The sequence below is a fragment of the Pongo pygmaeus genome, chromosome 6 (assembly GCF_028885625.2).
Source record: "Pongo pygmaeus isolate AG05252 chromosome 6, NHGRI_mPonPyg2-v2.0_pri, whole genome shotgun sequence".
Taxonomy (NCBI): domain Eukaryota; kingdom Metazoa; phylum Chordata; class Mammalia; order Primates; family Hominidae; genus Pongo; species Pongo pygmaeus.
The window spans coordinates 141,986,990-142,014,677 of NC_072379.2; the positions used below are offsets into that span (position 1 = coordinate 141,986,990).

The 27,688-nt window shown below is 49.6% G+C and overlaps 1 gene segment (V, D, J or C); it reads left to right on the top strand.

The window, feature by feature from the left end:
- LOC129040065 (T cell receptor beta constant 2-like) overlaps positions 1-24,337 on the top strand; it is a 119,512-nt gene extending 95,175 nt beyond the window's left edge. Inside the window, 5 exon segments of the C gene segment in view lie at positions 18,508-18,563; positions 22,632-23,018; positions 23,534-23,551; positions 23,697-23,803; positions 24,095-24,337. Of these exon segments, the coding sequence occupies positions 18,508-18,563; positions 22,632-23,018; positions 23,534-23,551; positions 23,697-23,803; positions 24,095-24,115 (589 nt within the window).
- The last annotated feature ends 3,351 nt before the right edge of the window (positions 24,338-27,688 follow it).

Consider the following 27,688-nt stretch of genomic DNA (forward strand, 5'->3'; position numbering starts at 1 on the left):
CTGGGAGCTGCTGCTCTAGAGGTTGGGAGAGTCCTGTTCATCCATGGTGCTCAGCAGCAGGGACTGGGGGCCGTGGTAGGTGTGGATGCCCAGACTCTCAAGCTCGTTCCCTGCATGGCTGGCAGGGGCCTTCCTCCTTGTCACCAGGTGACTGCACAGGGCAACTGTCATGGACGTCCAGGGGGCCATCCAGAGCATCACTGATGAGCATGTTGAATGCTTTGGGGCCATCGTCATGTTGGCCCCAGTTGCACACACGGTATCTTCTCTTTGCTTGGGGGGAAGGGGCTGGGGAGGGGAGGGGATAGTCTGTCATGCTCAGAGTTGTAATCATTCAGCAGCTGCTCCGTATATTCTAAACCCTTGCACAGGAAGGCTCCTCGGCCCAAATCCCCCAGGCTGGCCACAGCGACACTGGGCTCCATTCCCAGGTCTTTGGTGGCTGCTGTGTCAGCTGGTGTCAGAGGCCCCAGGGTCAGCAATGTGTGGGGGTCTTGTGCTGCTTCTGCTAGGCCCAGACAAGGGGATGCTCTGTGCCCCCCGGGAGTCCCAGGGGCACTGCCACCTTAAGGGCCACATCCCATAGCTGGAAGTCACTATACGGTTGGGGAAGAGTTGGAGGTCGGGAAACCACTCCCTCATAACAAGGTGGTAAATAGTTTGGCAACAAACTGAAGATAAAACGGCAGCGCTAAGTAATCATGGGCTTCCTACAGGTGATCGTGTTGATTTCTTGTTGCCACTGCCTGGCCTGAAGGCAGTGCTTGGCTCAGCGGTGGCAGCAGACGAAGCAGCAGCTCAGGAGGATGATGATGGTGGCCCACACCAGCCAGAGCTACAGCAGTGTTTTGTGTCACAGGTGTAGCTTGGATTGTTTGTACCACGCAGGCTTATCCCATGGGGGTTCACCCCTGGCTGACAGGGGCTGGGCAGCACCTGGAGGACCAGGAACACCACCCACCCCACACACACACACCGCCCGGACCATCTCCTCTGCAAGCCCCTCCTGCTCCTGCTCCTCCATCACAGCACTGCCACCTCCTTCTCCTTCCTCTCCTCCTCTACCCTCCAGAGCAGTGGTCTTAAAGAGGTTTCTTGGCCTTGGCACTTCTGTGGGCTCCCAATGTGCTGATGTGTGACACACTGGCATGCTTGGCAAGACCTCACTGCTGCCTTTGACTACACAGGGTCCTCTCTGTACCCAGAGCAAACATATGCAAGGAAACCCCAGCACTGACCGTGTCAGCTTCCTCGGAGGCCCCTCTCCACATGTGCTCCTGCTAACCCAGTCTGTACTCCCCACAAGCCGATGTCCTGCTTGGAGATGATTCTGCTCGCCCTCTTGCCCAACAACTGGCTCCTGTGTCTGCAGGGGAGAAGATAAATCCCTGGGTCTCCATCCCTCGTGTTCTTGAGAAGTCTGCCTTTTATTCCTCCACAGAATAATGCCAACATGTTTACACTATTCCTATGTATAGACATTTTCCCATTTAGTTTTCCCTCCCCTCGGGAGTGGTTATTAATCCAGCGGTACAGATAAGAAAACAGGTTCAAAGAGGCTTATTAGTTTACCCACGTCCCAAGCCCAGCAGACGGTAGGTCTGGGGTTGACTCCTCATTTGCCTGGCTTCAAAGCCCACGCTCTCTGTGCCCCGCCTCACATCCTGCTACGACTGTGGTCTGAGGTGATGACAAGTCCGTCAGCGCTGACCTCTGATGTTTCTCCAGCCCCCTGTCACTATCACCCATTCCCTGCCTCCCTGCATCTCCTGAGGGGCTCCTCCCAATTGTCCCATTCCATGCGGCAAGACGACTGCTCTCAGAGAGCTCCTGGTTATGGCATTGCTCCCTACCTTCCCACAGTGATCAAACGAGAATCCAAGCTCCCTAGGGAAACGTAGGGTTCTCCTGGCACCACCCCTGCCCCCACTCCCAGTCTCATGCCTCTTCACTGCTCCCCTCCCCTGTCCCCTTCCCTGCTCAGAAGCCCTGGTGGCCCATCCAACAAGCCATGCACCTCCTGTCTCTGTCTCTGGACACTATGGCACCCTCAGACTGGAAGCCCTTCCTAACCTCCCCTTCACCCTTTTCAGAAAAGTCTTCCTGATTCTTCCTTGTCCCCACCTCCCTTGGGTCTGGCCCTGCGGGTCCTCCGTCGGGTCTGAGGCAGCCGTCCTCCTCCTGTATCTGCTTGCCTCTGTCCTAGTCCTGCTCAGGTGCTCAGTTGCAATAGATGTGTCCATCCTGGCAATCGACTGTGTGCTCCTCGAGCGGGTACATCTTGTCTTACATATCCCAATATCGCCAGTGATTAAGCAAAGCCTAGGATGTAATAAGCACCCAGTGAGTGGAGGAATAAACATGGAGTGGAGGGACATGTGCTGAGAAAAGAAAGACCTTTCCAGAAGAATGGTTCTCAAAGAGTGGTCCCTAAGCCAGCAACACCAAAATCACCTGGGAATTTAGGAGAAACACAAAAGCTAGGCCCTACCCCAGACCCACCGAGTCAGATCTCCTGGGACAGGGCCCAAGAAACAGCATCTTTTTTTATTTGAGATAGGGTCTTGCTCTGTTGCCCAGGCTGAAGTGCAATGGCATGATCACTGCTCACTGCAGCCTTGACCTCCCAAGCTCAAATGATCCTCCCACCTCAGCCTCCCAAGTAGCTAGGACCACAGGCACACATCACAAATCCAGCTAATATTATTATTATTTGTAGAGATGGCAATCTCATATGTCGCTCAGGCTGGTCGCAAACTCCTAGGCTAAAGGGATCTGCCCGCCCCTTGGCCTCCCAAGGTGCTGGGATTACAGGCGTGAGCCACCACACCCAGACAGCAACCTGCATTTTAACATATCTTCCAGGTCTTCTGATGCCCGCTGAAAACTTGAGATTGGATATGGTAATGACATCCCTAGGCCAGTACTGAAACTGCCGTTGCAAAATTGTAACTGAGACAGTGAAAGAGATCTGACACAACCAACTCCATCTTGTGGTTTTTTTCTTTTTTTTTTTTTTTTGGAGCCAGAGTCTCAATCTGTTGCCAGGCTGGAGTGCAGTGGCTCGATCTTGGCCCACTGCTACCTCCATCTCCCAGGTTCAAGTGATTCCCCTGCCTCAGCCTCCCCTGTAGCTGGGACTACAGGTGCGCACCACCATGCCTGGCTAATTTTTTGTATTTTAGTAGAGACGGGGTTTCACCATGTTGGCCAGGCTGGTCTCAAACTCCTGACCTCATGATCCACTTGCCTCTGCCTACCAAAGTACTGGGATTATGGGCGTGAGCAACCGCGCCCGGCCTCCATCTTGCTTTTAACCTCCAAGCTGTCCTTATTCCTTCCCCAGCATAGGCTGAACTAACTTTGGGAAGAACTTAGTTTCTAGTTTGAAACAAAGACGATAACAGTCCTTTCCCAAAACAAACCTCCTTTTTGCCTGGAGACTAGACTGTCTTTATAGGACTAACAAATTTGCCAAAAGATTATAAATTATGGTTTAGGAGTCATGTAGCTGGAGCCTGCAAGATTCCAAACCTCCCCAGATTGCTCCTGGGGATAACATCACTATTGTAAAACCTAAGATCAGTGCTTGAGATATTTTGCAGACCCTGCACTCAATGAATCAGCTGGCACAACCCAGATTGATAAACTAGCTCATCTGGTCTTGTGGCCCTCACTCAGGAACCGACTCAGCACAAGAAAGCAGCTGGGGTTTCATCTCCAACCCCACCAATCAGCACTCCCGACTCACTGCTTTCCCCTCCACCCACCAAATTATCCTCTAAAACTCGAATCCTCAAATTCCTGGGGAGACGGCAAGATTTGATTTGAGTAATAGTAAAACTCCAGTCTCCTACACAGCCTGCCCTGGCTGAATTACTTTCTCTATGGCAATTCCCCTGTCTTGATAAATCGGTTCTGTCTATACAGCAGGCAAGGTGAACCTATTGGGCAGTTACAATATCTCTCTGAAAACAACAGTCACTATTTTTTGTTTGTTTTTGTTTTTGTTTTTGAGACAGAGTCTCTCTCTGTCGCCAGGCTGGAGTGCAATGGTGCGATCTTGGCTCACTGCAACCTCCGCCTCCCGGGTTCAAGCGTTTCTCCTGCCTCAGCCTCCCAAGTAGCTGGGATTACAGGCAAGCGCCACCACGCCCGGCTAATTTTTTGTATTTTTAGTAGAGACAGGGTTTCACCATGTTAGCCAGGCTGGTCTCGAACTCCTGACCTCAGGTGATCCACCCGCCTCGGCCTCCCAAAGTGCTGGGATTACAGACGTGAGCCACCGAGCCCGGCTTCAGTCACTAACATTTTTACTGACTCTTCTGGCAACATGATTAACCCCGACACGCACTATCGCATGCAATTCTCACAACCCCATGAGGTAGGTATTATTACTGTTCCTAGCTTACAGATAAAGAGACAGAGTTTAAGAGGTTTAGCCACGCTACGGGGCTGCTGGGAGCCCGGCAGTCTGGCCACAGAAGGTCGGTTTCACGGAGGGGCAGGGTGTGGCGGCATCTCCTGAATTTAAAGAGTCTTGGGGGCGCGGTGCTTATTGGTCATTGGGCAACTCATTTTAGCCTCTTGGGGTTTCAGTTCCTCACCTGAGAACAAGGAAATTAGGTTGAAATGAACATGATGGAAAGCTTTCAAGAATTGCACACGTGAAATGTTCTTTGCGTGTCTCCCGGTCTCCCACCTGCCCCCCAAACAGAGGCGCAGGAGTAACCCTGCTCCCTTCCGCGTTCTCACGCCATCACGAGCTGCTGCATTCTTCTCGCCCCCTCAAGTGGCGGAGCTCAGATTGCAGTTACTTAGGTCTAAAAAATAAGGAAAGGCTGCCCCCTGCTGCCCCTATGGATGAATAACCCCAACCTGATACCTGCCTAACTGGTCTTCCGGGCTTTTATGGAAAAAACGCTGCATATGCGCTTGGGCATACCGTCCAGAGAGGCAAAACTGGGACAAACTCCATCGGAATTTTAAAAAACCATGATGCCAAGACAGAGTGACATTATTATTTATAAGGCCAGTCGGGATGAGGGCCCCCACTAGGTGATTAAAAGACTCTAACTTAGAGGATGAATTATTGATAAGTAAACGAGGGGAGTAAGGCAGGAAAACATGCAGAAATAGATCAAAATAAACTGTGTATTTCAATTAGGAAAGGTACTGGGAAGAGGCTTTGACACATTCCAATGGATGAAAGCAATCAACTTTTTTTTTTTTTTTTTTGACAGTCTCACTCTGTCGCCCAGGCTGGAGTGCAGTGACGCAATCTCGGCTCACTGCAACCTCCGCCTCCTGGGTTCAAGAGATTCTCCTCCCTCAGCCTCCCGAGTAGCTGGGACTACAGGCACACGCTATCACGCCCGGCTAATTTTTTTGTATTTTTAGTAGAGACGGGGTTTCACCGTGTTAGCCACGATGGTCTCGAACTCCTGACCTCATGATTCGCCCTCCTCGGCCTCCCAAAGTGCTGAGATTACAGGCATGAGCCACTGCACCTGGCTGCAATCAACCTTTTATGCAGGCATTTGGTAGCGTGTTGTGAGGTCCGTCACTATTAATGCCGTGAATATACCATCTCCTCTTTTTCTTTCTTCCCTAAGTTCTAAGGGCCATGCCTGGCACCAAACTTACGGCAGTCCTAGACTGCCCTCTGATGTTCACCATGGCTTACCTCTGCCCTGTTCTAGTCGGAGACAAGCTGTGGGTCCCAAGCCTGGCATTGTTACAGAAACATCCAGGGTAATTTTCTGTTTGGTTGTTTATTTAAATAAATAAATAAGTAAACTCAGTCTCGGAGATTTTAACTCAATAGGTCATGAAGACTACTCAGAAATCTGCATTTTTCACAGTTGTCCAAGTGATTAAGTCCCCACTGAGCAAATTCAGGACAAGAAAACAACTTCTACATAAATTCTACATAACTTCATACACAACTACATAACTACATAACTTCATAACTACATAACTACATAACTTCGTACACAACTTCATACATGAACTTCTTTGGCAAAAAAAATGACTTTGTAAAGTGCACAAGTAGGTTTTTAAAGTAGCATATTTTATTTAAATCCAAATTTTCTTGATTTTTAAAATTGTTAACTTAAGTTTGACTTTCAGTAGACAATAGAGCTATATGACGCTAAAATGGAAACAACCCAGTAACGTTGACACTGGGAAATGTAACTTTTACTTCCGCTCTGTTTCTGTCTACGCCACCCATTCTTTCTTTCTTTTGATTTTTTTTTTTTTTTTTTTTTGACAGAGTCTCACTGTGTTGCCCAGGCTGGAGTACAGTGGCGCGATCTTGGCTCACTGGAACCTCCGCCTCCTGGGTTCAAGTGATTCTCCTACCTCAGCAGCCTCCCAAGTAGCTGGGATTACAGGCACCTGCCACCACGCCCAGCTAATTTTTTTTTTTTTTTTTTTGTACCTTCAGTGAAGATGGGGTTTTGCTATGTTGGTCAGCCTGGTCTCGAACTCCTGGCCTCAGGCGATCCGCCTGCCTTGGCCTTCCAAAGTGCTGGGATTACAGGGGTGAGCCACCGCACCCGGCCTACTCCACTCATTCTTAATAGGTCATCACTCTTGTCAGTTTCTGTTGTATCTTTACAGTGTTTCTGTATACAAAATGTATACAAAATAAAGTAAATACAAAAGTATAATTCTTCTTTTCCCCCCTCTGTTAGACAAAGGTGGCATCTAGTTATGCTATTCTGAGACTTTCTCTTTTCCGGGTTAATATCGTATCTTGGAGAATTTTCCATAGCAATATAAAATATTTTGATTCTTTTTTAGCATTGAATATTACTCCATTGTGTGAACATATCACAGTTTATCCAGTCCCTTACTGATGGGCATATAATTCAATTTTGTCAGTCAAATTTGTAAACAGTGTATGTTGATGAAGTTTTTTTATTTTATATTTCTTATTGTGATTTTTTTTTCCCCTGATAGTTAGGTACCATTTGGATTTATTTTTCTCTGAACAATTTACTCTTTGCCTATTTTTATTGGGCTGCTGGATTATTTTCTTATTGATTTTTAGGAGTTCACTGTATGTTGAGGAGATTAGCCCTGATGGTGAGAACTGGGAATATTTTTCCCAGATTGTTACGTATATTTTGATTCTGTTTATATTTTACCATGCAAGTGTGTCATCATTATGTAGTTAAGTTTGTCTTTTTTTTTTTTCTGGATTTTAAGTCATAGCTTAAAACCCTCCGAGTGACACACAGCCTCAGGGCAGGGCCAGGTTAGTGACGGGGCTGTGGCTTCTCTACAAGGAGGTGCCCCAACGTGACGACAGCTTGGAGAGGGGTGGGTACTAGAGAAGACCAGTCCCTTTGCCAAACAGCCTTACAAAAACACCCAACTCTAAGGAGCTCAAAACATCCTGAGGACAGTGCCTGGAGGTCAGAAGGAAGCCCCCGGCCTGGTCCATACCCCACCACAAACTTGCATAATGGGGGGTGATGTCACCCACCCTCCACTCCCCTCAAAGGAGCAGCTGCTCTGGTGGTTTCTCCCAGGCTCTGGGGGCGGGCCCATGGGAGGGGCTGTTTTTGTACAAAGCTGTAACATTGTGGGGACAGGGGGCCACAATGATTCAACTCTATGGGAAACCTTTACAAAAACATCTCTGGCGGTCCCAACTCCCAGAGTCCCTCTTCTTTCCTCCTGGGTCACAAGTCTTAATGCAATTTGGTTCAGAATGCCTCTGCCTCACTCCTGATCACATGTCAGACCAAGACCATGGACAAGGACAGGCCCAGTTGAGAACTAAAGCTTCCCAGGCAGAGAGAGCTCAGACATAAGAAGACTGCCTCAGGAACCTCGCAAGTGGAGGACTCAGGGAGGGTCCCGATCCCCACAAAATTGAGACAAAGTCAGGTGGAAGTTTCATCGGAGGTGACCACCTCTCGAGAGGACTCGGGAAGAAGTCAGGGGTATCTGTAGATGGAATCATACGTTCTGGGCCCCTGCCGTCCTCTGCAGGCCACGTACTTTCCGTTTCGATGGACCCTCACAGAGGGAGCATTTGAATGGGGCATCCTTTGAGAAAGGGACCTAGGACCCTGTGGATGGACTCTGTCGTTCTCCATGGTCCATGGTCCTAAAAAGCAAAAGTCAAAATGTTCTTCTGTGCAATACCCATGAAGCACAGGAGGAGATTTCTTAGCTCACTGTCCTCCACCCTAGCCAGGGCCCTCTCCCCTCTCTATGCCTTGAATGTGATTTTCACCTTGACCCCTGTCACTGTGTGAACACTGAAGCTTTCTTTTGACAAGGCACCAGACTCACAGTTGTAGGTAAGACATCTTTCAGGTACTTTTGCAGATCCGTCATAGCGAAAAGTGGGGTCCACAGTGTCCCTTTTAGAGTGGCTGTATTCTTATGTGCTAACTATGACTACACCTTCGGTTCGGGGACCAGGTTAACCGTTGTAGGTAAGGCTGGGGGTCTCTAGGAGGGGTGCGATGAGGGAGGACTCTGTCCTGGGAAATGTCAAAGAGAACAGAGATCCCAGCTCCTGGGGCCAGACTAAGGGAGACATCATCTCATGTCCCGGGATTGAGTTCAGGGGAGGCTCCCTGTGAGGGCGAATCCACCCAGGCTTCCCAGAGGCTCTGAGCAGAGTCAGAGCTGAGCTCAGGGTGATGGAGCAGAAGAGGGAAGGGAAGGGTGCCTCTTCTCATAGTTCCCTGAGATAGGAAAGCCCAGAGAAAGCCCGGTGGGTAATTAATGAGCCACGAAACCTCTCCATCTATCTGCTTCACTGACAGAGGTTCTCTGTAGATTCTTCGTATATTCCTGTGCTGGATTTTATAGGAGGCCACTCTGTGTCTCCTTTTGTCACCTGCCCGGGTCTTGGGCAAGTTCTGGAAGGGAACACAGAGTACTGGAAGCAGAGCTGCTGTCCCTGTGAGGGAAGAGTTCCATGATTTCCCAATCTCTGCCTGAATCCCAGCTGTGCTCAGCAGAGACTGGGAGGTTTTGAAGTGGCCCTGGGAGGCTGTGTTCTGGAAACACCGTATATTTTGGAGAGGGAAGTCGGCTTACTGTTGTAGGTGAGTAAGTTGAGGCTGGACAGCTGGGAACTTGCAAAAAGGGGCTGGAATCCAGACGGAGCCTTTGTCTCTGGTGCTTAGGTTAAAATGTATTTTTATCAGGAAGACCTATGAGGCAGATGATGAGGGGATAGCCTCCCTCTCCTCTCCACTATTTTGTAGACTGCCTGTGCCAAGTTAGGTTCCCCTACTGAGACATGGGTAGACTCAGCTTGGAAGAGGTCACCTTGAACATCTCCTGTCTCCTTGAAGGGTGCCGGTCATGGCCATGACAGATAAAAGAGCCTCTGACCTTACCACCACGGTCCTGCCATTTCTCTCCCTTACACAGAAAGGAGAAGGTCACAGAAGAGGGAACTTGGGGGATCACACGGGGCCTAATTGGTCTGCTGACCACTGCATTTTGGGTTGTACCATTGTCTACCCCTCTACCCACCAGGGTTAAAAATCTACTAAGGAACAGGAGAGGACCTGGCAAGTGGACTTGGGGAGGCAGGAGTGGAAGGCAGCAGGTGGCAGTTTTCCTCCTAGTCTTTAATGTTGTGCAACTAATGAAAAACTGTTTTTTGGCAGTGGAACCCAGCTGTCTGTCTTGGGTATGTAAAAGGCTTCTTTCGGGATAGTGTATCATAAGGTCGGAGTTCCAGGAGGACCCCTTGGGGAGGGCAGAGACTGAGAACACAGCCAAGAAAAGCTCATAAAATGTGGGTCAGTGGAGTGTGTGGTGGGGCACCAAGAGTTCTGTGTGGAAGCAGCTTCTGGAAGGAAGGGCCCACACCAGCATCTCTGGGGTTTGCCACACTCATGATGCACTGTGTAGCAATCAGCCCCAGCATTTTGGTGATGGGACTCGACTCTTCATCCTAGGTAAGTTGCAGAATCAGGGTGGTATGGCCATTGTCCCTTGAAGGCAGAGTTCTCTGCTTCTCCTCCCGGTGCTGGTGAGGCGGATTGAGTAAAATCTTTTACCCCGTGGGGTAAGAGCTGTGTCTGTGCCTGCGTTTCCCTTTGGTGTGTCTTGGTTGACTCCTCTATTTGTCTTCTCTAAGTCTTCAGTCCATAATCTGCCTCCTCACTCCCTTCTCGGCTCATCCTCCCTCTTATGTGCATGGCTCTGCCTCTCCTAAGCCTCTTCCTCTTGTGCCTTATGCTGCACAGTATGCTTAGGCCTTTTTCCTAACAGAATCCCTTTGGTCCAGGCAGAGAAAAGCAGCCATCCTGCTGTCAGGGAGCTAAGACTTGCCCTCTGGCTGGAGATCTCCAGGTGGGTTTTATCTAAGCTTCTGCAGCTGTGCTCCTATAATTCACCCCTCCACTTTGGGAATGGAACCAGGCTCACTGTGACAGGTATGGGGGCTCCACTCTTGACTCAGGGGTGCCTGGGTTTGACTGAAATGATCAGTTGCTGGGAAGGGAATTGGGTGTAAGAATGGAGGTCAGGGTCACCCCTTCTTACCTGGAGCGCTGTGCCCTCTCCTCCCTTCCCCGGAGCTCTTCCAGCTTGTTGCTCTGCTGTGTTGCCTGCAGCTCCTTAGCTGTAGAGCTCCTTGCTTAGTCTTCAGGGCTGTGTGTTTCTTCACTCTTCTTTTCATTGTTTTCTAGGACTCTTCTCATCTCTACTTTCTTAGTGGATGTATTGTTTTACTTTCCCTTTTTTAAATTGCATCTTCTCCATTTTTTTCCTTCTGATTCTAACTCCACTACTGCATTGTTGACTCCATTTGGTGACTAGCTCTGTCTTCTATGTTTTCTCCCCCCTGCCAGCCTCCAGCACAGAACTCTGCTCATGTCTTTATCTCCCTCCTTCTTTCTTTCTCTACCAGTCTTAAAAGGTGCATCTATGTCTTCCTGAGGTAATTTGAAGGTTCATGAGCCAGGCAGGACCAGGCTGGGGAGACGGGTGGTTTCAGGGCTGCTCTTGAGGCCTGAGGGCAGAAGTCCCTGTCACAGCATTGGGAGAGCTGCAGGGAGTCTCTGAGGTGCCTGTGCTTGGCAGGTGTTTGGGAGATAGGTCTGAAGAGAGTGTTACAACTGGAAACTGACATTATCTTAGCAACAGATAAGGTATAAAGAAGACAAAATGGGTAGGAGACTCTATTTTCTTTTTTACTGAGATGGTGTCTAGCTCTGTCGCCCAGGCTGGAGTGCAGTGGCACGATCTCGGCTCACTGCAACCTCCGCCTCCTGGGTTTGAGTGATTCTCCCTTGGCCTCCCAAGTAGCTGGGATTACAGGTGCCTGCCACCACACCCAGCTACTTTTTGCATTTTTAGTAGAGATGGGGTTTCACTGTGTTCGCCAGGCTGGTCTCAAACTCCTGACCTTGTGATCCGCCCGCCTCGGCCTCCCAAAGTGCTGGGATTACAAATGTGAGCCACCGCACCCGGCCGAGACTCCATTTTCTTAAGCCTCAGAATCTATGCTAGAATAATAGGGTAAAGGCCCCACCAGGAAGCCCTAGTACAACCTTCCCCATGCTGGGGAGGAAGCAGACAGGCGGTGGAGCGGGGTTGGGATGGCATGAGGTCTAGGATGGAGACATAGACAAGGGTGGAGGAATGGGACTCATAGGGTCTACCAAAGTTTAGGGGCTTGGGCAGACATTCACGTAGGTGGGGACACACACCAAGATGTTGAGTGGAAAGTACAAATCACCAGATTCAAAGGCCTGGGTTCAAGGGGCTGTGGTGGGAGAGGTGTGCAATTTGAAAAGCAACTTAAGCTGTGTCCTTCTCTCTAAGACATAGAAACAGAAGGGACTAACTTATATGAAAATCCTTTGTAAAGGATTTTGTAAAGGATTCAACTTGTGGTGACAATCCTTTTCATTCCTGTTGTTTATGATCACTAGGTCACAGGGTTTGCCTTTTTCCAAAACTGCATCTCAATTTTCCCATCAAAAACATTTCCCAAATTTGGATAAAGAACCCATATCTAGACTTGCCACATTTCTGCACCAAAAGCTCACTCTCATGGTTGGAACAGAGCCAAGCAAAGGACATGGTAAACTGTGGTTTCTTCCACTCCTCATGTGTCTTCAGATGAAATCATTCATTCCAATAATCCCAGAAATTCTTCCTCTCCTCTGTCAAGCACGTGAAAGGGTCCAGAGCTCTGCAGTGTGAGCTTTCTACTGAAATGGCCCTTGGACTTTGTGGTTCATTCATACTCAGTGGTCTACCCTGTACTACTTTTGAGAACGCAAAGCTTAACTGTGGACAGATTCCAATCCTGGCCAGGCAGGGTTGCTGGACACTCTGAGAGAAGAAAGGGTTAATCCCATGACCATCAGCTTCCATGGGATTTCAGCCATCCTGGACAAGCTACCACACCCTCCTGTGCCCCAGGGGAGGAGGAAATGTGGACCATCCCATCAGATATTGACCAGCTTTGACTCTTTAAAGAGGGTTACATGCAAGAAAATAAAATTTTTTAAAAAGGTGCTGGGCAGGTGGGGGAGTCAGATGTAATGGAAAAGTGTCTTTTCTAGAAAAGAAAAGCTAATTCTAATATGTGTCACTACCCCACGAGACAAATATATACATCTTGATTTAAAAAAGGAAAATTATAATTAGAAAAAATCAATTTAGTTATTGTAATTATACCACTAATGAGAGTTTCCTACCTCAAGTTTCAGGATTACATAGCCATGCACCAAGCAAGGCTTTGAAAAATAAAGATACACAGATAAATTATTTGGATAGATGATCAGACAAACCTCAGTAAAAACAGCCAAGACAATCAGGATATAATGTGACCATAGGAAGCTGGGGAGACAGTAGGCAATGTGCATCCATGGGACAGCATAGAAAGAAGGGGCAAAGTGGAGAGAGAGCAACAGACACTAGGATGGTGACCCCAAAACAATGAGGGCCTAGAATGACATAGTTGTGCTTCATTACGGCCCATTCCCAGTCCTCTCTCTCTCACACAAACAGAGCCCCTACCAGAACCAGACATCTCTCAGAGCAAGCCTGGCTCCAACCCCTCTTCCCTTTCCAGAGGACCTGAACAAGGTGTTCCCACCCAAGGTTGCTGTGTTTGAGCCATCAGAAGCAGAGATCTCCCACACCCAAAAGGCCACGCTGGTGTGCCTGGCCACAGGCTTCTACCCCGACCACGTGGAGCTGAGCTGGTGGGTGAATGGGAAGGAGGTGCACAGTGGGGTCAGCACGGACCCGCAGCCCCTCAAGGAGCAGCCCGCTCTCAACGACTCCAGATACTGCCTGAGCAGCCGCCTGAGGGTCTCGGCCACCTTCTGGCAGAACCCTCGCAACCACTTCCGCTGTCAAGTCCAGTTCTACGGGCTCTCGGAGGATGACGAGTGGACCGAGGCCAGGGACAGGCCCGTCACCCAGATCGTCAGCGCTGAGGCCTGGGGTAGAGCAGGTGAGTGGGGCCTGGGGAGATGCCTGGAGGAGATTAGGTGAGACCAGCTACCAGGGAAAATGGAAAGATCCAGGTAGCTGACAAGGCTAGATCCAAAAAGAAAGGAACCAGCGCACACCATGAAGGAGAACTGGGCACCTGTGGTTCATTCTTCTCCCAGATTCTCAGCCCAACAGAGCCAAGCAGCTGGGTCCTCTTTCTATGTGGCCTGTGTAACTCTCATCTGGGTGGTGCCCCCCAGTCCCCTCAGTGCTGCCACATGCCATAGATTGCAAGGACAATGTGGCTGACATCGGCATGGCAGAGGAAAGGAGGTGCTGGGCTGTCAGAGGAAGCTGGTCTGGGCTTGGAGTCTGTGCCAACTGCAAATCTGACTTTACTTTTAATTGCCTATGAAAATAAGTTCTCTCATTTATTTTCCTCGCCCTGCTTTCTTTCAGACTGTGGCTTCACCTCGGGTAAGTAAGCCCTTCCTTTTCCTCTCCCTCTCTCGTGGTTCTTGACCTAGAATCAAGGCATGAAGAACTCACAGACACTGGAGGGTGGAGGGTGGGAGAGACCAGAGCTACCTGTGCACAGGTACCCACCTGTCCTTCCTCCCTGCCAACAGTGTCCTACCAGCAAGGGGTCCTGTCTGCCACCATCCTCTATGAGATCCTGCTGGGGAAGGCCACCCTGTATGCTGTGCTGGTCAGCGCCCTTGTGTTGATGGCCATGGTAAGCAGGAGGGCAGGATGGGGCCAGCAGGCTGGAGGTGACACATTGACACCAAGCATCTCAGGCCCAGAAGTGTAGAGTCCCTGCCAGGATTGGAGCTGGGCAGTAGGGAGGGAAGAGGTTTCATTCAGGTGCCTCAGAAGATAACTTGCACCTCTGTAGGATCACAGTGGAAGGGTCATGCTGGGAAGGAGAAGCTGGAGTCACCTGAAAACCCAATGGATGTTGTGACGAGCCTTACTATTTGTGTGGTCAATGGGCCATACTACTTCCTCTCAATCCTCACAACTCCTGGCTCTTAATAACCCCCAAAACTTTCTCTTCTGCAGGTCAAGAGAAAGGATTTCTGAAGGCAGCCCTGGAAGTGGAGTTAGGAGCTTCTAACCCATCGTGGTTTCAATACACATTCTTCTTTTGCCAGTGCTTCTGAAGACCGGCTCTCACCTCTCTGCATCCCAATAGATACCCCCTATGTGCATGCACACCTGCACGCTCACGGCTGAAATCTCCCTAACCCAGGGGGACCTTAGCATACCTAAGTGACTAAACCAATAAAAGTGTTCTGGTCTGGCCTGACTCTGACTTGTGAATGTCTGGATAGCTCCTTGGCTGTCTCTGAACTCCCTGTGACTCTCCCCATTCAGACAGGATAGAAACAAGAGGCATTCAAGGAAAATGCAGACTCCACATAAGAGGGATGAGGGGCCCACCTTGAGATCAACAGCAGAGGTTAATTCAATGTGAAAGGCAGTGATAGGAGCTGAAGAGGTTACTTCTAGAACAGTCTAGGGAGACACAGATGTTGAGTATAGGAATTTTCTATATCCAACTATACTGTTCTGCCCAGGAAAGACGTGCTCAGAGGAAAAGCCAACCTATACAGGTGTGTTCACCCTCCAGCTGGCCATGTCCCCGTGACTAACAAAGCTGGATTCCATATGCATCACCCACCTTCCTTGCAGCTTTCTTATTGAGCACTCCATTCATCTTCATTGGTTCACCAAGTTGATTTCCCAGCTCCGAAGAAGAGAGGCTCTGACTTGCAAACTTATTTTCAATGGAAGATGTGTCTTCCAGTTTAAGTTACCAATCTGTTTATAAATCTCTCTCTAGTGAATTAAACCAGAATGAAAATGTCCCCTAATCATTCCTGGAAGGTTAGAAAATAAAGGTATCTAAAACTGAGAATCAGCCCCATTCCTACTTCTAGAATTCCTTCAAAAGCTCTCTGTTGTCTCACTGTCACCACGGTGATGGAGTCCCAAATCCTAAAGGTGGCACAGAAGACCCGATGATTATCCTTGTCTCCTTCCACACTCTCCTCACTTCTCTCATCCCTGAAGCCCCTGAGCTTCTTCTTTGAGGCCACTTTGCACATGCTCTTCCTCCTGGGGTGACAAAGTACTCTTCTCCCCACGATAACTCCTGTTTAGACTTAAAGATTTAGCTCCAATGTCTTCCCCTCCAAAAAGCTTTCTCTGGCCCTTTCTTGCCCCTTCCTTACCTCTTCCTCCCTTGAGGCTGGATTAAATACACCTTTATTTTGCTATCACAGTGCCTTGTGCATAACCTTCTTTGTGATACATCACACTTGCTGGAAACTACCTCTTTATTTGTCTGACACCCCCAGGGACTATGAATTCCTTGTTAACAAGGATGCATTTTAAGATAGTATCCCAGGGCTATAGTATAGTACCTCAGTTTAGTGTAGACACCACGTAGGTATGTACGAATAAATAAATGAATAAATGAGTGAGCCCAAAATGACCCAATCCAGGGCAATCATCACCATAAGTCCTGCCTGAAATAGTCATTACCCTTCCATTTATAGGACTACACCACATAGTCTTCCCTCTTTATTGCAACACATACATGCATTCAAAGATGCATGTGTGCATGTATGCACACGTGTGTATATATACGTTTATATTTACACGCATGTACACACATCCACTCATTAAACACGTATCCATGCGACGTGTTGTTATCAACTTCCAAGAAAATTAAGATACCCAAATTAAAGGCCCCAAGAAGCTTATCTATTTACAGAGCAACTCAATTATGAACAGAAAGGGCCAAATGCAAGTCCATGCTTTGAAAGAGCAACATGAACTGCTTAGTAAAATGCAGTCAGAGAGTGGCCCTCAATTTCTCACTGGGATAATCAGGAAAGAGTCTGAGAAGGTGGCAATCTCTTCAAAGGAAGAATTGGTCTCAGTTGTTCGCTCTAGAGAATGGCCATGCTGGTCAGAGGCATGAACAAAAGCCCTAATGACATGGCTAGGTACCTCTGGGTAGGCCCGTTTAGCTGGTTGCAAGGTTCAGAAATGGGAGTGATCAAAATTGGCGCTGGAAAGGCAGGTTGGTGCATGCCACTCTGGGAATAAACTTACCTCCATGTAACCAGCCTGGAGCCTGCACATGGTGGATGTTCACTAAACACCTGTGGAGTAAATGAAGAATATGGAGTTCAGACTTTGTTCAGGAAGCAATGGAACAAAGGGAAATTATAGACGTTTCTGGATTGTTTGTCCTCCTGTCATAAGGTGCCATCAACTGCTCTGTGGATTTTCCTATGAGCTGCCTGCCACCCCTCGCTCCTCCCACCCACTTCACTATAAATGCCAGTCTGAGCAGGTGGGCACAGTGAGCCCCACCAGGGAGACCCAGTGACATAGATGGTCTGCTCAGGGTGATGCATGTTCCAAGAAGGGACCTCTCTGCCCCCCACCATTACCATCACTGTGACTTTCCCCAAGCCCTTCCCATTTTAATTCACTGCCTTTGTCTTTTCCAAGCTCCACACAATCAGACTAACCTCTGCCACCTGTGCTTCCTGCCTCTGCCCAGTGGTTGGGGGAGGGGGACTAGCAGGGAGGAAACATTTTTGTATCATGGTGTAACATTGTGGGGACTAGTGGGGGGGCGGGCACGATGATTCAGGTAGAGGAGGTGCTTTTACAAAAAACCCTGCTGCAGTAAGCATCCCCACCCAGCCCAGGGAATGCAGCTACCAGGTGGGAAGAGGTCTCTGGGGCTGGTACCAGCTGTGGTCTTGCAGGGTCCCCCAACCCAGCAAGCACCTGTCCATCTCCCTGTCCAGACTCAGCTTCCTAGAAATAAGAAGGCCAAGACAGCAAAGTGGAATTATCACTCAGCACTTTTAATAAAACTTGTTCTTGACAAAGTACTTGCACATGCATTATTTATTAAGAACTGACGAAAACCCTGAGGGAAAGATATTGTCCCATCTTTCCAATGAGGAAACTGAGATCAGAGAGGTTACAGGTCATATAACTAGGAAGAGGCAAGGTCTAGCCTGCAACATCGCCCAGCTCCAGCCGTTTCAGTACCACCAATGCCCCTTCAGATTTCAAATCCACTGTGTTGTCCCCAAGCCAAGTGGATTCTCCTCTGCAAATTGGTGGTGACCTCATGCAAGATCCAGATTATCGTGTCCTGCTAACTCCAGACAGGAAGAGAGAGGTTCAGGAAAGAGAGGGAGGGTGTGCCCTCTGTCTGTGCTAAGGGAGGTGGGGAAGGAAAAGGAATTCTGGGCAGCCCCTTCCCACTGTGCTCCTACAGTGAGCAGTTCTTCGGGCCAGGGACACGGCTCACCGTGCTAGGTAAGAAGGGGGCTCCAGGTGGGAGAGAGGGTGGGCTGCACAGCCTGGACGACCCCAGAACTCTGTTCTTAGGGGAGTGGACACTGGGCCATCCAGGGCCCTCCTCGAGGAAAGCGGGGTTTGCACCAGGGTCCCCAGGGCTGTGCGAACACCGGGGAGCTGTTCTTTGGAGAAGGCTCTAGGCTGACCGTGCTGGGTAAGGAGGCGGTTGGGGCTCCGGAGCGCTCCGAGAGGGCGGGATGGGCAGAGGTGAGCAGCTGCCCCACTCCGAGAGGGGCTGTGCTGAGAGGCGCTTCTGGGCGTCTGGGCCGAGGACTCCTGGTTCTGGGTGCTGGGAGAGCGATGGGGCTCTCAGCGGTGGGAAGGACCCGAGCTGAGTCTGGGACAGCAGAGCGGGCAGCACCGGTTTTTGTCCTGGGCCTCCAGGCTGTGAGCACAGATACGCAGTATTTTGGCCCAGGCACCCGGCTGACAGTGCTCGGTAAGCAGGGGCTCCCGCAGAAGCCCGGGAACCGGGGAGGGGGCTCCGGGACGCCGGGGACATCGCAGGGCCAGTTTTTGTGCTGCGTCTCGGGGCTGTGAGCCAAAACATTCAGTACTTCGGCGCCGGGACCCGGCTCTCAGTGCTGGGTAAGCTGGGGCCGCCGGGGGACCTGGGGCGAGACTGCGCTCGGGTTTTTGTGCGGGGCTCGGGGGCCGTGACCAGGAGACCCAGTACTTCGGGCCAGGCACGCGGCTCCTGGTGCTCGGTGAGTGCGGTCTGCAGGGGCGCGGGCGCGGGCGGCTTGGGTCCGGTTTTTGTGGGGAGTCCCCGAGCTGTGCTCTGGGGCCAACGTCCTGACTTTCGGGGCCGGCAGCCGGCTGACCGTGCTGGGTGAGTTTTCGCGGGACCACCCGGGCGGCGGGATTCAGGTGGAAGGCGGCTGCTGCTTCGCGGCACCCGGTCCCGCCCTGTGCTGGGAGACCTGCGCTGGGTCCCCAGGGTGGGCAGGAGCTCGGGGAGCCTTAGAGGTTTGCATGCGGGGGTGCACCTCCGTGCTCCTACGAGCAGTACTTCGGGCCGGGCACCAGGCTCACGGTCACAGGTGAGATTCGGGCGTCTCCCCACCTTCCAGCCCCTCGGTCCCCAGAGTCGGAGGGTGGACCGGAGCTGGAGGAGCTGGGTGTCCGGGGTCAGCTCTGCAACGTCACCTCCCCGCTCCTGGGAAAAGACTGGGGAAGAGGGAGGGGGTGGGGAGGTGCTCAAAGAGTCCGGGAAGCTGAGCAGAGGGCGAGGCCACTTTTAATCTTTTTTCTGGGGTGTTTAGAGAGAAGGTGAACGATGGAGAAGGAGAGGATTTGTTAGGACTCTGGGAGAGGCGAGACTGGAGAGGACGAAGGGAAATCCTGGTTTGGGGAATGGGTAGGAGTTCGTAGACAAAAAGAGCTGAGCGGGCTGGCAACAGCGCGGGTGGGCAAGGGTCAGCACTGCAGGCAGGCGGGTGGGTGTTAGGGGGCAGAAATCCTGCAGCCGAGGGTGCAGTAGAACACAGAAGAAAAAGCCTGCCAAACAAAAGTGGAACAGAGAAGCCAAAAAGGGAGATGAACATGAGTCAGTAAAGAAAAGAATGAAAGTTTACTGTTCAGCAGTGTGGATCTCTAATCCGACTTAAAACTCCTTGTTCCTGGTTCCTGTTCCTCCTAAGCGAGAGATCCCTGGATCCAGAGTGAGGGCACGGCATTCATGCTTGCCCACGGGCTGGTCAGCAAAGAGGTGCTGACCTGAGAGTAGGGCACATAACCTCAGCCACTGGGGTACACTTACCACCCCTGCCCCCATGTAGCTCCCTCCACTATCCTGAAATCTCCCTTAGCACACTAAGTATTCTAGGTTAAACAGCCCAGATGTTCAGGGAGTTCATTCGCCACAAACACATATTAAAATGCAGACATTTTTGCCTGTGAGATGAGGAAAATTCTCTGGAAGATTTAGGCCCTGAGAGCTGAAAAGGGACCCTAAACATTACCTGGTGACAACTGCCCTGAGGCCAGAGAAGAGAACTCACAATATCGGTATATTAACCTGTACCATTTCTAGTTAGGCTGTCATTAAGCTGGGTGTAATGGGACTCAGCTACAGTGAAGCCTATCCAGAGGACATGTGGGGTTTCTGCAGTCAGCTGGGGCACAGAAAAGACCCAGACTTTAGAACCAGATAAAGGCTGAGTTCGAACCTCTGGTTCTTTTGTGATGTGGTGACCTTGGGCAAATTAATGTGTGAACCTCAGTTTCCTCAACTGTAAAATATAATGAACAATACCTACCACTTACTATTGTTGTGAAGAAGAAAAGAGAATCACCATGTAGAGTGCACAGATTATTGATGTAATTCAATGCTTCTTTTCCCCGTCCTCCTAGGAGGTCACTGGGGAGGCTCTTCTTTTCCCCGTCCTCCTAGGAGGTCACTGGGGAGGCTCTTCTTTTCCCCATCCTCCTAGGAGGTCACTGGGGAGGCTCTTCTTTTCCCCATCCTCCTAGGAGGTCACTGGGGAGGCTCTTCTTTTCCCCATCCTCCTAGGAGGTCACTGGGGAGGCTCTTCTTTTCCCCATCCTCCTAGGAGGTCACTGGGGAGGCTTTTCTTTTCCCCATCCTCCTAGGAGGTCACTGGGGAGGCAGGGGGCAGCGTCAGCCCAGTGCCAAAAGATGGGCCTGATCTGAAGTGTGGAAATGGAGTAAGGCTGTGTCTGTGTCAGAGGTGGGTTGGGAAGATGTGAGACAAATATCACAATTTTGCCTAAGGTGAATCCAACCCACAAGTAGAGCACAGGCCAACAGCAGCTCACTAGTACACACACTTACACCAGCAGCTCACTAGTACACACACTTACACCAGAAGCTCACTAGCACACACTCACACCAGAAGCTCATTAGTACACACACACCCTCAGCTTGCTAGTACACACACTTACACCAGAAGCTCACTAGTATACATACTTACACCAGAAGCTCACTAGTACACACACTTACACCCACAGAGACAAGCCCCACACCACAGGGACTCACAAATGCAGAAGAAGAGTTGACCCTGCCCTCATGCACAGACAGTGTGTTGATGTGTAGTGAGAGGCGGCTGGTGTTCGCCATGCCTGTTGCATCAATAACTATTCTACAGAACAGCATGCATGGTCAAGGAACATTTTTAATTTTTACAATGAGGACTGAGTGTTTGCTAAATGAAGAAATCAAAGGAGTACATTCTGGAGGGCTGGTAGACTCCCAGAGCCAGGGTTTTTGAGATGAGAGTGAAAATAAGCAGGCTGAGAGCAGAAAGAAAGAAAGTTCTGCAGATAGAAGTTAGGATATTACCACCTCAGCCCCAGCCCAGCCAGTAAAGACTTAGAAGCATAGTAGTAATTAGCAAGGTAGGCGTTGTGGGGAGGAAGGGAAACTGACATGATGGGAAGCAGGACCAGCTCAAAATGAAAATGCGGGGGCTCTTATTAAAAAATGACTTAGGATTTCAACATGGTGACAGCAGAGCACTAAACCAAGCAAGGGGGCCCTTCTAGCAGGAGGCCCCATGGGGATCCAGGAAAGAGGTCACATCCATACAAATGTGAAGAAATGTCAGAGTAAATTTTCTCCATTGTCCAGGAGATTCGGAATAGGTTCCTCTAAGACTGATATTTCTTCATTTTAATAGAGTTGCTCAGAAATGAAAAATAATCAATAGGAAGAAAAAGAAAAAAAAAACAAGATAAGATGAATAGGAGGGCAGGTCCAAAAGAAGTGATTCAGCCAAATGTAAAGGGTCCTCAGGGATTAAAGGGGATGTATTTACATGTCATCCCTAAGAATCTACAAAGGAGATGCTCAGGACAGAAACTGTATCAACACAACTAGTAGCAAGAAGTTACTCTGATGATATCAGATGTTTATTTGGGAAACTTGCTAGTAGAGAAAGCTACATATAATATTTGGATGCAAAGGGACACAGAAGGTTGAAGAGTCCCTAATTTTGAAATAAGGAAAGATGACTATCTGTCTGAGCTGAGAAAACTCAGGGGTATCTGGAGGCAGAGGAATGAATAAGATGACTTCATGCACCACAAAAAGAAAAAACCTCACATTCTCATGAACTCACTGTAAAACCAAAGGATGTCCTCATGTGAATGCAAAAAATAGGCCATCTGTAAATCTAAAGAAAGCCCCCAGTTCCAAAATGTCTCCCTCATCCCAGATTCCCCTTCATTCCTGAGCACCTTAGACTTGGTATAAATAACCTGCTTGGGAGGTGGCTTTTTGAATTCGTACATAATTTAACCTTCACACAGTTTCTGCAAAGTCAGAATGGTGATTATTACTTCACAAGCAGAAAAAAGTGATAGGAATTTCTGTCTTAAAATCTCGTTGGTGGACAAAGGAAGTTCTAGGATTTGGATCTTGTTTTTTTGGTTCCAATCCCTTTGCTCCAGTTAAAAAACTACCACATAAAATGGTGAGAAGTAGGTAGGCAAGTTTTTATTTATAGAGAGGAAATCAAATAATGGCAATGAGGAGACATCACCTGGAATGTTAGGCAGTGCCTAATTGGGGGATGGACAGACAATGGGCAGTGCCAACTCACAGGGTGGATACAAAAGACAGGCAAGGAAAGGGTAGAACCATCAAAGAGGAATAGGCTGGTGACCCCAAAGCAAGGAGGACCTAGTAACATAACTGTGCTTCATTATGGTCCTTTCCCGGCCCTCTCTCTCTCACACACACACACAGAGCCCCTACCAGGACCAGACAGCTCTCAGAGCAACCCTAGCCCCATTCCCTCTTCCCTTTCCAGAGGACCTGAAAAACGTGTTCCCACCCGAGGTCACTGTGTTTGAGCCATCAGAAGCAGAGATCTCCCACACCCAAAAGGCCACGCTGGTGTGCCTGGCCACAGGCTTCTACCCCGACCACGTGGAGCTGAGCTGGTGGGTGAATGGGAAGGAGGTGCACAGTGGGGTCAGCACAGACCCACAGCCCCTCAAGGAGCAGCCCGCCCTCAATAACTCCAGATACTGCCTGAGCAGCCGCCTGAGGGTCTCGGCCACCTTCTGGCAGAACCCCCGCAACCACTTCCGCTGTCAAGTCCAGTTCTACGGGCTCTCGGAGGATGACGAGTGGACCGAGGCCAGGGACAGGCCCGTCACCCAGATCGTCAGCGCTGAGGCCTGGGGTAGAGCAGGTGAGTGGGGCCTGGGGAGATGCCTGGAGGAGATTAGGTGAGACCAGCTACCAGGGGAAATGGAAAGATCCAGGTAGTGGACAAGACTAGATCCAGAAGAAAGCCAGAGTGGACAAGGTGGGACGATCAAGGTTCACAGGGTCAGCAAAGCACGGTGTGCACTTCCTCCCCAAGAAGCATAGAGGCTGAATGGAGCACCTCAAGCTCATTCTTCCTTCAGATCCTGACACCTTAGAGCTCAGCTTTCAGGTGTCCCTGAGGAACAGCCATACAGCTCATCATCTGAGTGGTGTGCGTCCCATTCCCTTCTGGGGTCCTGGTTTCCTAAGATCACAGTGACTACGTCGCTGGCACTGGAGCAGCATGAGGGAGACAGAACCAGGGCTATCAAAGGAGGCTGACTTTGTACTATCTGATATGCATGTGTTTGTGGCCTGTGAGTCTGTGATATAAGGCTCAGTGTCCTTACAAAGCAGCATTCTCTCATCCATTTTTCTCCCCCTGTTTTCTTTCAGACTGTGGCTTCACCTCCGGTAAGTGAGTCTCTCCTTTTTCTCTCTATCTTTCGCCGTCTCTGCTCTGGAACCAGGGCATGGAGAATCCACAGATACAGGGGCGTGAGGGAGGCCAGAGCCACCTGTGCACAGGTACCTACATGCTCTCTGTTCTTGTCAACAGAGTCTTACCAGCAAGGGGTCCTGTCTGCCACCATCCTCTATGAGATCTTGCTAGGGAAGGCCACCTTGTATGCCGTGCTGGTCAGTGCCCTCGTGCTGATGGCCATGGTAAGGAGAAGGGTGGGATAGGGCAGATGATGGGGGCAGGGGATGGAATATCACACATGGGCATAAAGGAATCTCAGAGCCAGAGCACAGCCTAATATATCCTATCATCTCAATGAAACCATAATGAAGCCAGACTGGGGAGAAAATGCAGGGAATATCACAGAATGCATCATGGGAGGGTGGAGACAGCCAGCGAGCCCTACTCAAATCAGGCCCCAGAGCCCACCTCCCCTGCCCTACTCCTGCTGTGCCATAGCCTCTGAAACCCTGAAAATGTTCTCTCTTCCGCAGGTCAAGAGAAAGGATTCCTGAGGCTAGCTCCAAAACCATCCCGGATCATTCTTCATCCTCACCCAGGATTCTCCTGTACCTGCTCCCAATCTGTGTTCCTAAAAGTGATTCTCACTCTGCTTTTCATCTCCTACTTACATGAATACTTCCCTCTTTTTTCTGTTTCCCTGAAGATTGAGCTCCCAACCCCCAAGTATGAAATAGGCTAAACCAATAAAAAATGGTGTGTTGGGCCTGGTTGCATTTCAGGAGTGTCTGTGGAGTTCTGCTCATCACTGACCTACCTTCTGATTTAGGGAAAGCAGCATTCCCTTGGGTATCTGAAGTTACTAGCCCTCTTTCTCTACACCCAATGCTGCTTTCTCCTGTTCATCCTGATGGAAGTCCTCAAACACCATTTCCATACCCAGGCATTGTGGGTCCCCACTGGAGGGTTAGTCTGAAGGGCAATGTCTGGGCTTTGGAAAACCAGCAAGATGAGGACAGAGAGGAAGGCACACAGCAAACCATAAGCCCTTACCCAGTGCAGGACAGAGGATGCGGGCAGACCTATGGGTTACAATGTCTTGTCATTTCCCAATTCCAGATTAAAGTGTTACCTGTTATACCTTTAGTTTTATTAGTGTGTAGTCTTAACACCTCCAGCTTATCTTGTTTCAGGATTTGAGCTTAAAATTGAGTGCTACTCTGCATGTCTAGGTTGAAATACTAGAGAAGGCAGAGTTGAGACAACTGATATGTAAAGCCTGGCAATGGGTGATTTCCCAGGAGCGAGACACACCAAGTCAGGAGCAATGGGACATAGGGCCCAGTGGGGGCTGAAGTGCTATGTTCAGAGTAGCCCTTCCAATGGGCTTCTTCGTTTGCTGAATGGAAACCAAACCACTCCAAACACAAGGTGTTAGCTGCTCCTACTTGGGCAAAGACAGTTATCCTGCTAAGGTAAATTCTGCATACAGGCTGAATGCATTGTGGTAAAACACTACATGGAGGAAGAGGAGGAATGGGATTAAAGAAAAGGAGGCCTAGAACAGTGAGAGGGGCTGAGAGAGGCCAGTCGAAGTTAGTTGAGGAAGACTGTCAGGATAGAGAAGTGAAGTCTGAAAGCAGAGAAAGGATGGGAAAGAGGAGGGAGCCCTTTGTTGAGAGCCTGCTTGCTTCAGGCCTCAGGCTGGATGCTGCTACCTGTGCTGTCTGCATCTGCACAATGATCCCAGGAGCAGGTATTATTTTCCCCATGTTATAGATGTGGAAACTGAAGATTACAGTTCAAATTACTTATAAGTGGTGAAACTGTGGCATGTTCTGCTGAAGATGGAAATTCTGGAAACTTTTTCCAAGTAGTGGCCAGGATGGTGGGCTTGCTCCTGGTATCTGGGTGATCCTAGAGCAGCTTCTCCCAAACTCCAGGCAGGGCCCACGGTAACACACTGAAGACACCTTAATGTCTTGGTGTCTTTGTTTCCCAGGGCTGCCGTAACAAAGTACCACTGGTGGGCTTAAAACAATAAAAACTTATTCTCTCACAGTTCTGGAGGCCAAAGATACAACACCAAGATGTCAGCGGGTCATCCTGTATGACAGTTCTAGGGGAGAATCCTTTCTTGCTTCTTCCCATTTCTGGTGGCTTCTGGCACTCCTTGGCTTGTGCCAGCATCGCAGCAATCTCTGCCTCTGTCTTCACATGGCATTTTCCCTGTGTCTCTGCATTTAAGCTCCCCTCTCCTTTCTCTTTTCGAGGCATGGTCTTAGGACTTAGGGCCCACCCTAAATCCAGAACAATTTTATTGAGAGATCTTGACCAATTATACCTGCAGAGTCCCTATTTCCAAATAAGGTCGCATTCTGAGTTTCTGTGTGGGCTTGAATTCTGGGGGAACACTCTTCTTCCCACTACACTGGGGATCTTGGAACTGGAGAAGAGGGTTCTCTGGTGGCAGCTTGCAAAGACCAGGAAAGGATGTGCCCACGGCAGGGATGGGACCCAGGAAACTCATCACATGCCGGTCATTTCCATCAGTCGTAACTATCTCTAGACTGCTCAAAATGCAGTATAGTATTTTGTTGGCTATTGTTGTTACATATGTGCTGGTTTGTTTTTATATTGGCTAAGAAAAGCCTAAAACAAAGGGGACAGGCTTCAGGCCCTAGACCACCATTCACAAAGCATGCTTCCCACTCCTTAGACCTGCGTGGAGGCAGCAAGCATATCCTTGTGGCTCTTCACAAAGGTAGGATAGGAAGATGAGCAGCTGAGGGAACAAGGAAGCACTTCAGAGACAGCAGAGCTGTAGGGGCTAGAGGGCGCAGGCTAGGACTGGGGTATTGGAGGATAGTGGTTTGTGTGGGCAGAGCTGTGAGGGGCTGAGCAGCTGTAGTGCAAGATCAGAGTGGAGGTGGGGAGGGGGAAACACCTTGTAGAAGAAAGATGGTGTCTGCTAGTTTGGTGGCCATCATCTTGGGGACGTGGAAAATGGAGGCATTAGCAGGTAGGAGGATGTGGGAAGAGTTTCTTGTTGGTACCTAGAGTTTGCAACCAGACCAAGGTGAATGAATTCTCCTCTGGAGGATAAAAGGCCATGTGAATTTTACCCTCTCAGTCCAGGGGACTTGACAGAGATGGAGAGAGCTTCAAGCTCCATCTGGTCCTCCCGACACCCTACTTGACCCAGGGAAGGTTCCTCTTCCCAAGTTTTTACAGCCATTTCCTTGTCTCTCTCAAACAACACCCCCAACATTCAGCACGCATGCACTGGGAAGTGAATCTCTTCTGCCTCTACCTGCCTCTTTCTCTAGAATCGAAGTGGATTCTTCTGGGCCAATTCTGGGTATCCTCTCCATTCTTCCTCAGGTAACACTGAGAAAAGATGAGTTGGATGTGGGGCAATCATATCACTTACTGTAAGAATTGAGACACCATTGAGAATGAAAGGGGCCACTAGCCACATGGGATGCTGGAACAAGAGGAGTAAACCAGGAATGGTCACAAGGCCCCTCCAGTGGAGAGGCTCTGAGGGAGTTTCTGAGTGCAGCATTATTCCTGCAAAGGGAGGTACTAAAGGGACTCCACACCAACCTGGACTTGTTGACTGGTTCAAACCTCAGGGCTGACCTAAGCATCATCCTATGAAGAAACCATGTGGATGGAATATAGGGCAAGGCAGGGACAACAGCATCCTACACAGGTGACACCCAGTGCAGAGCAAAGCATGCTTACTTATTGAAAAGAGTTACAAAAAAAGCACCTCTGGAAGAATGTCCAGGGTACCCAAGTTCTTGCTGAACTTACCATGGGGTAGCTCTTAAAGAGAAGAACTTCACCTGTGATCTTTACAGATTTATTTGGGACATTGGAAGAAAAAGGGGGTCATCCAACTGGTCGCATAATAAAATAAATTCTTTGTGGGGGAAATGGGATTCCCGTGAGCATCCCAGAGCTCCAGTCACCATCACTTCCTGAGAGGAAGAATCTTCCCATCAGCACCAGTACCCATAGAGATTTTCCTACTACTAGGCTCATTGCTGGGCTACATAAGGTTGGGGAGTGGGGATGGTCGGGAGCTGCTGGGACCATCCAAGAGAAAAAGGCTTTTT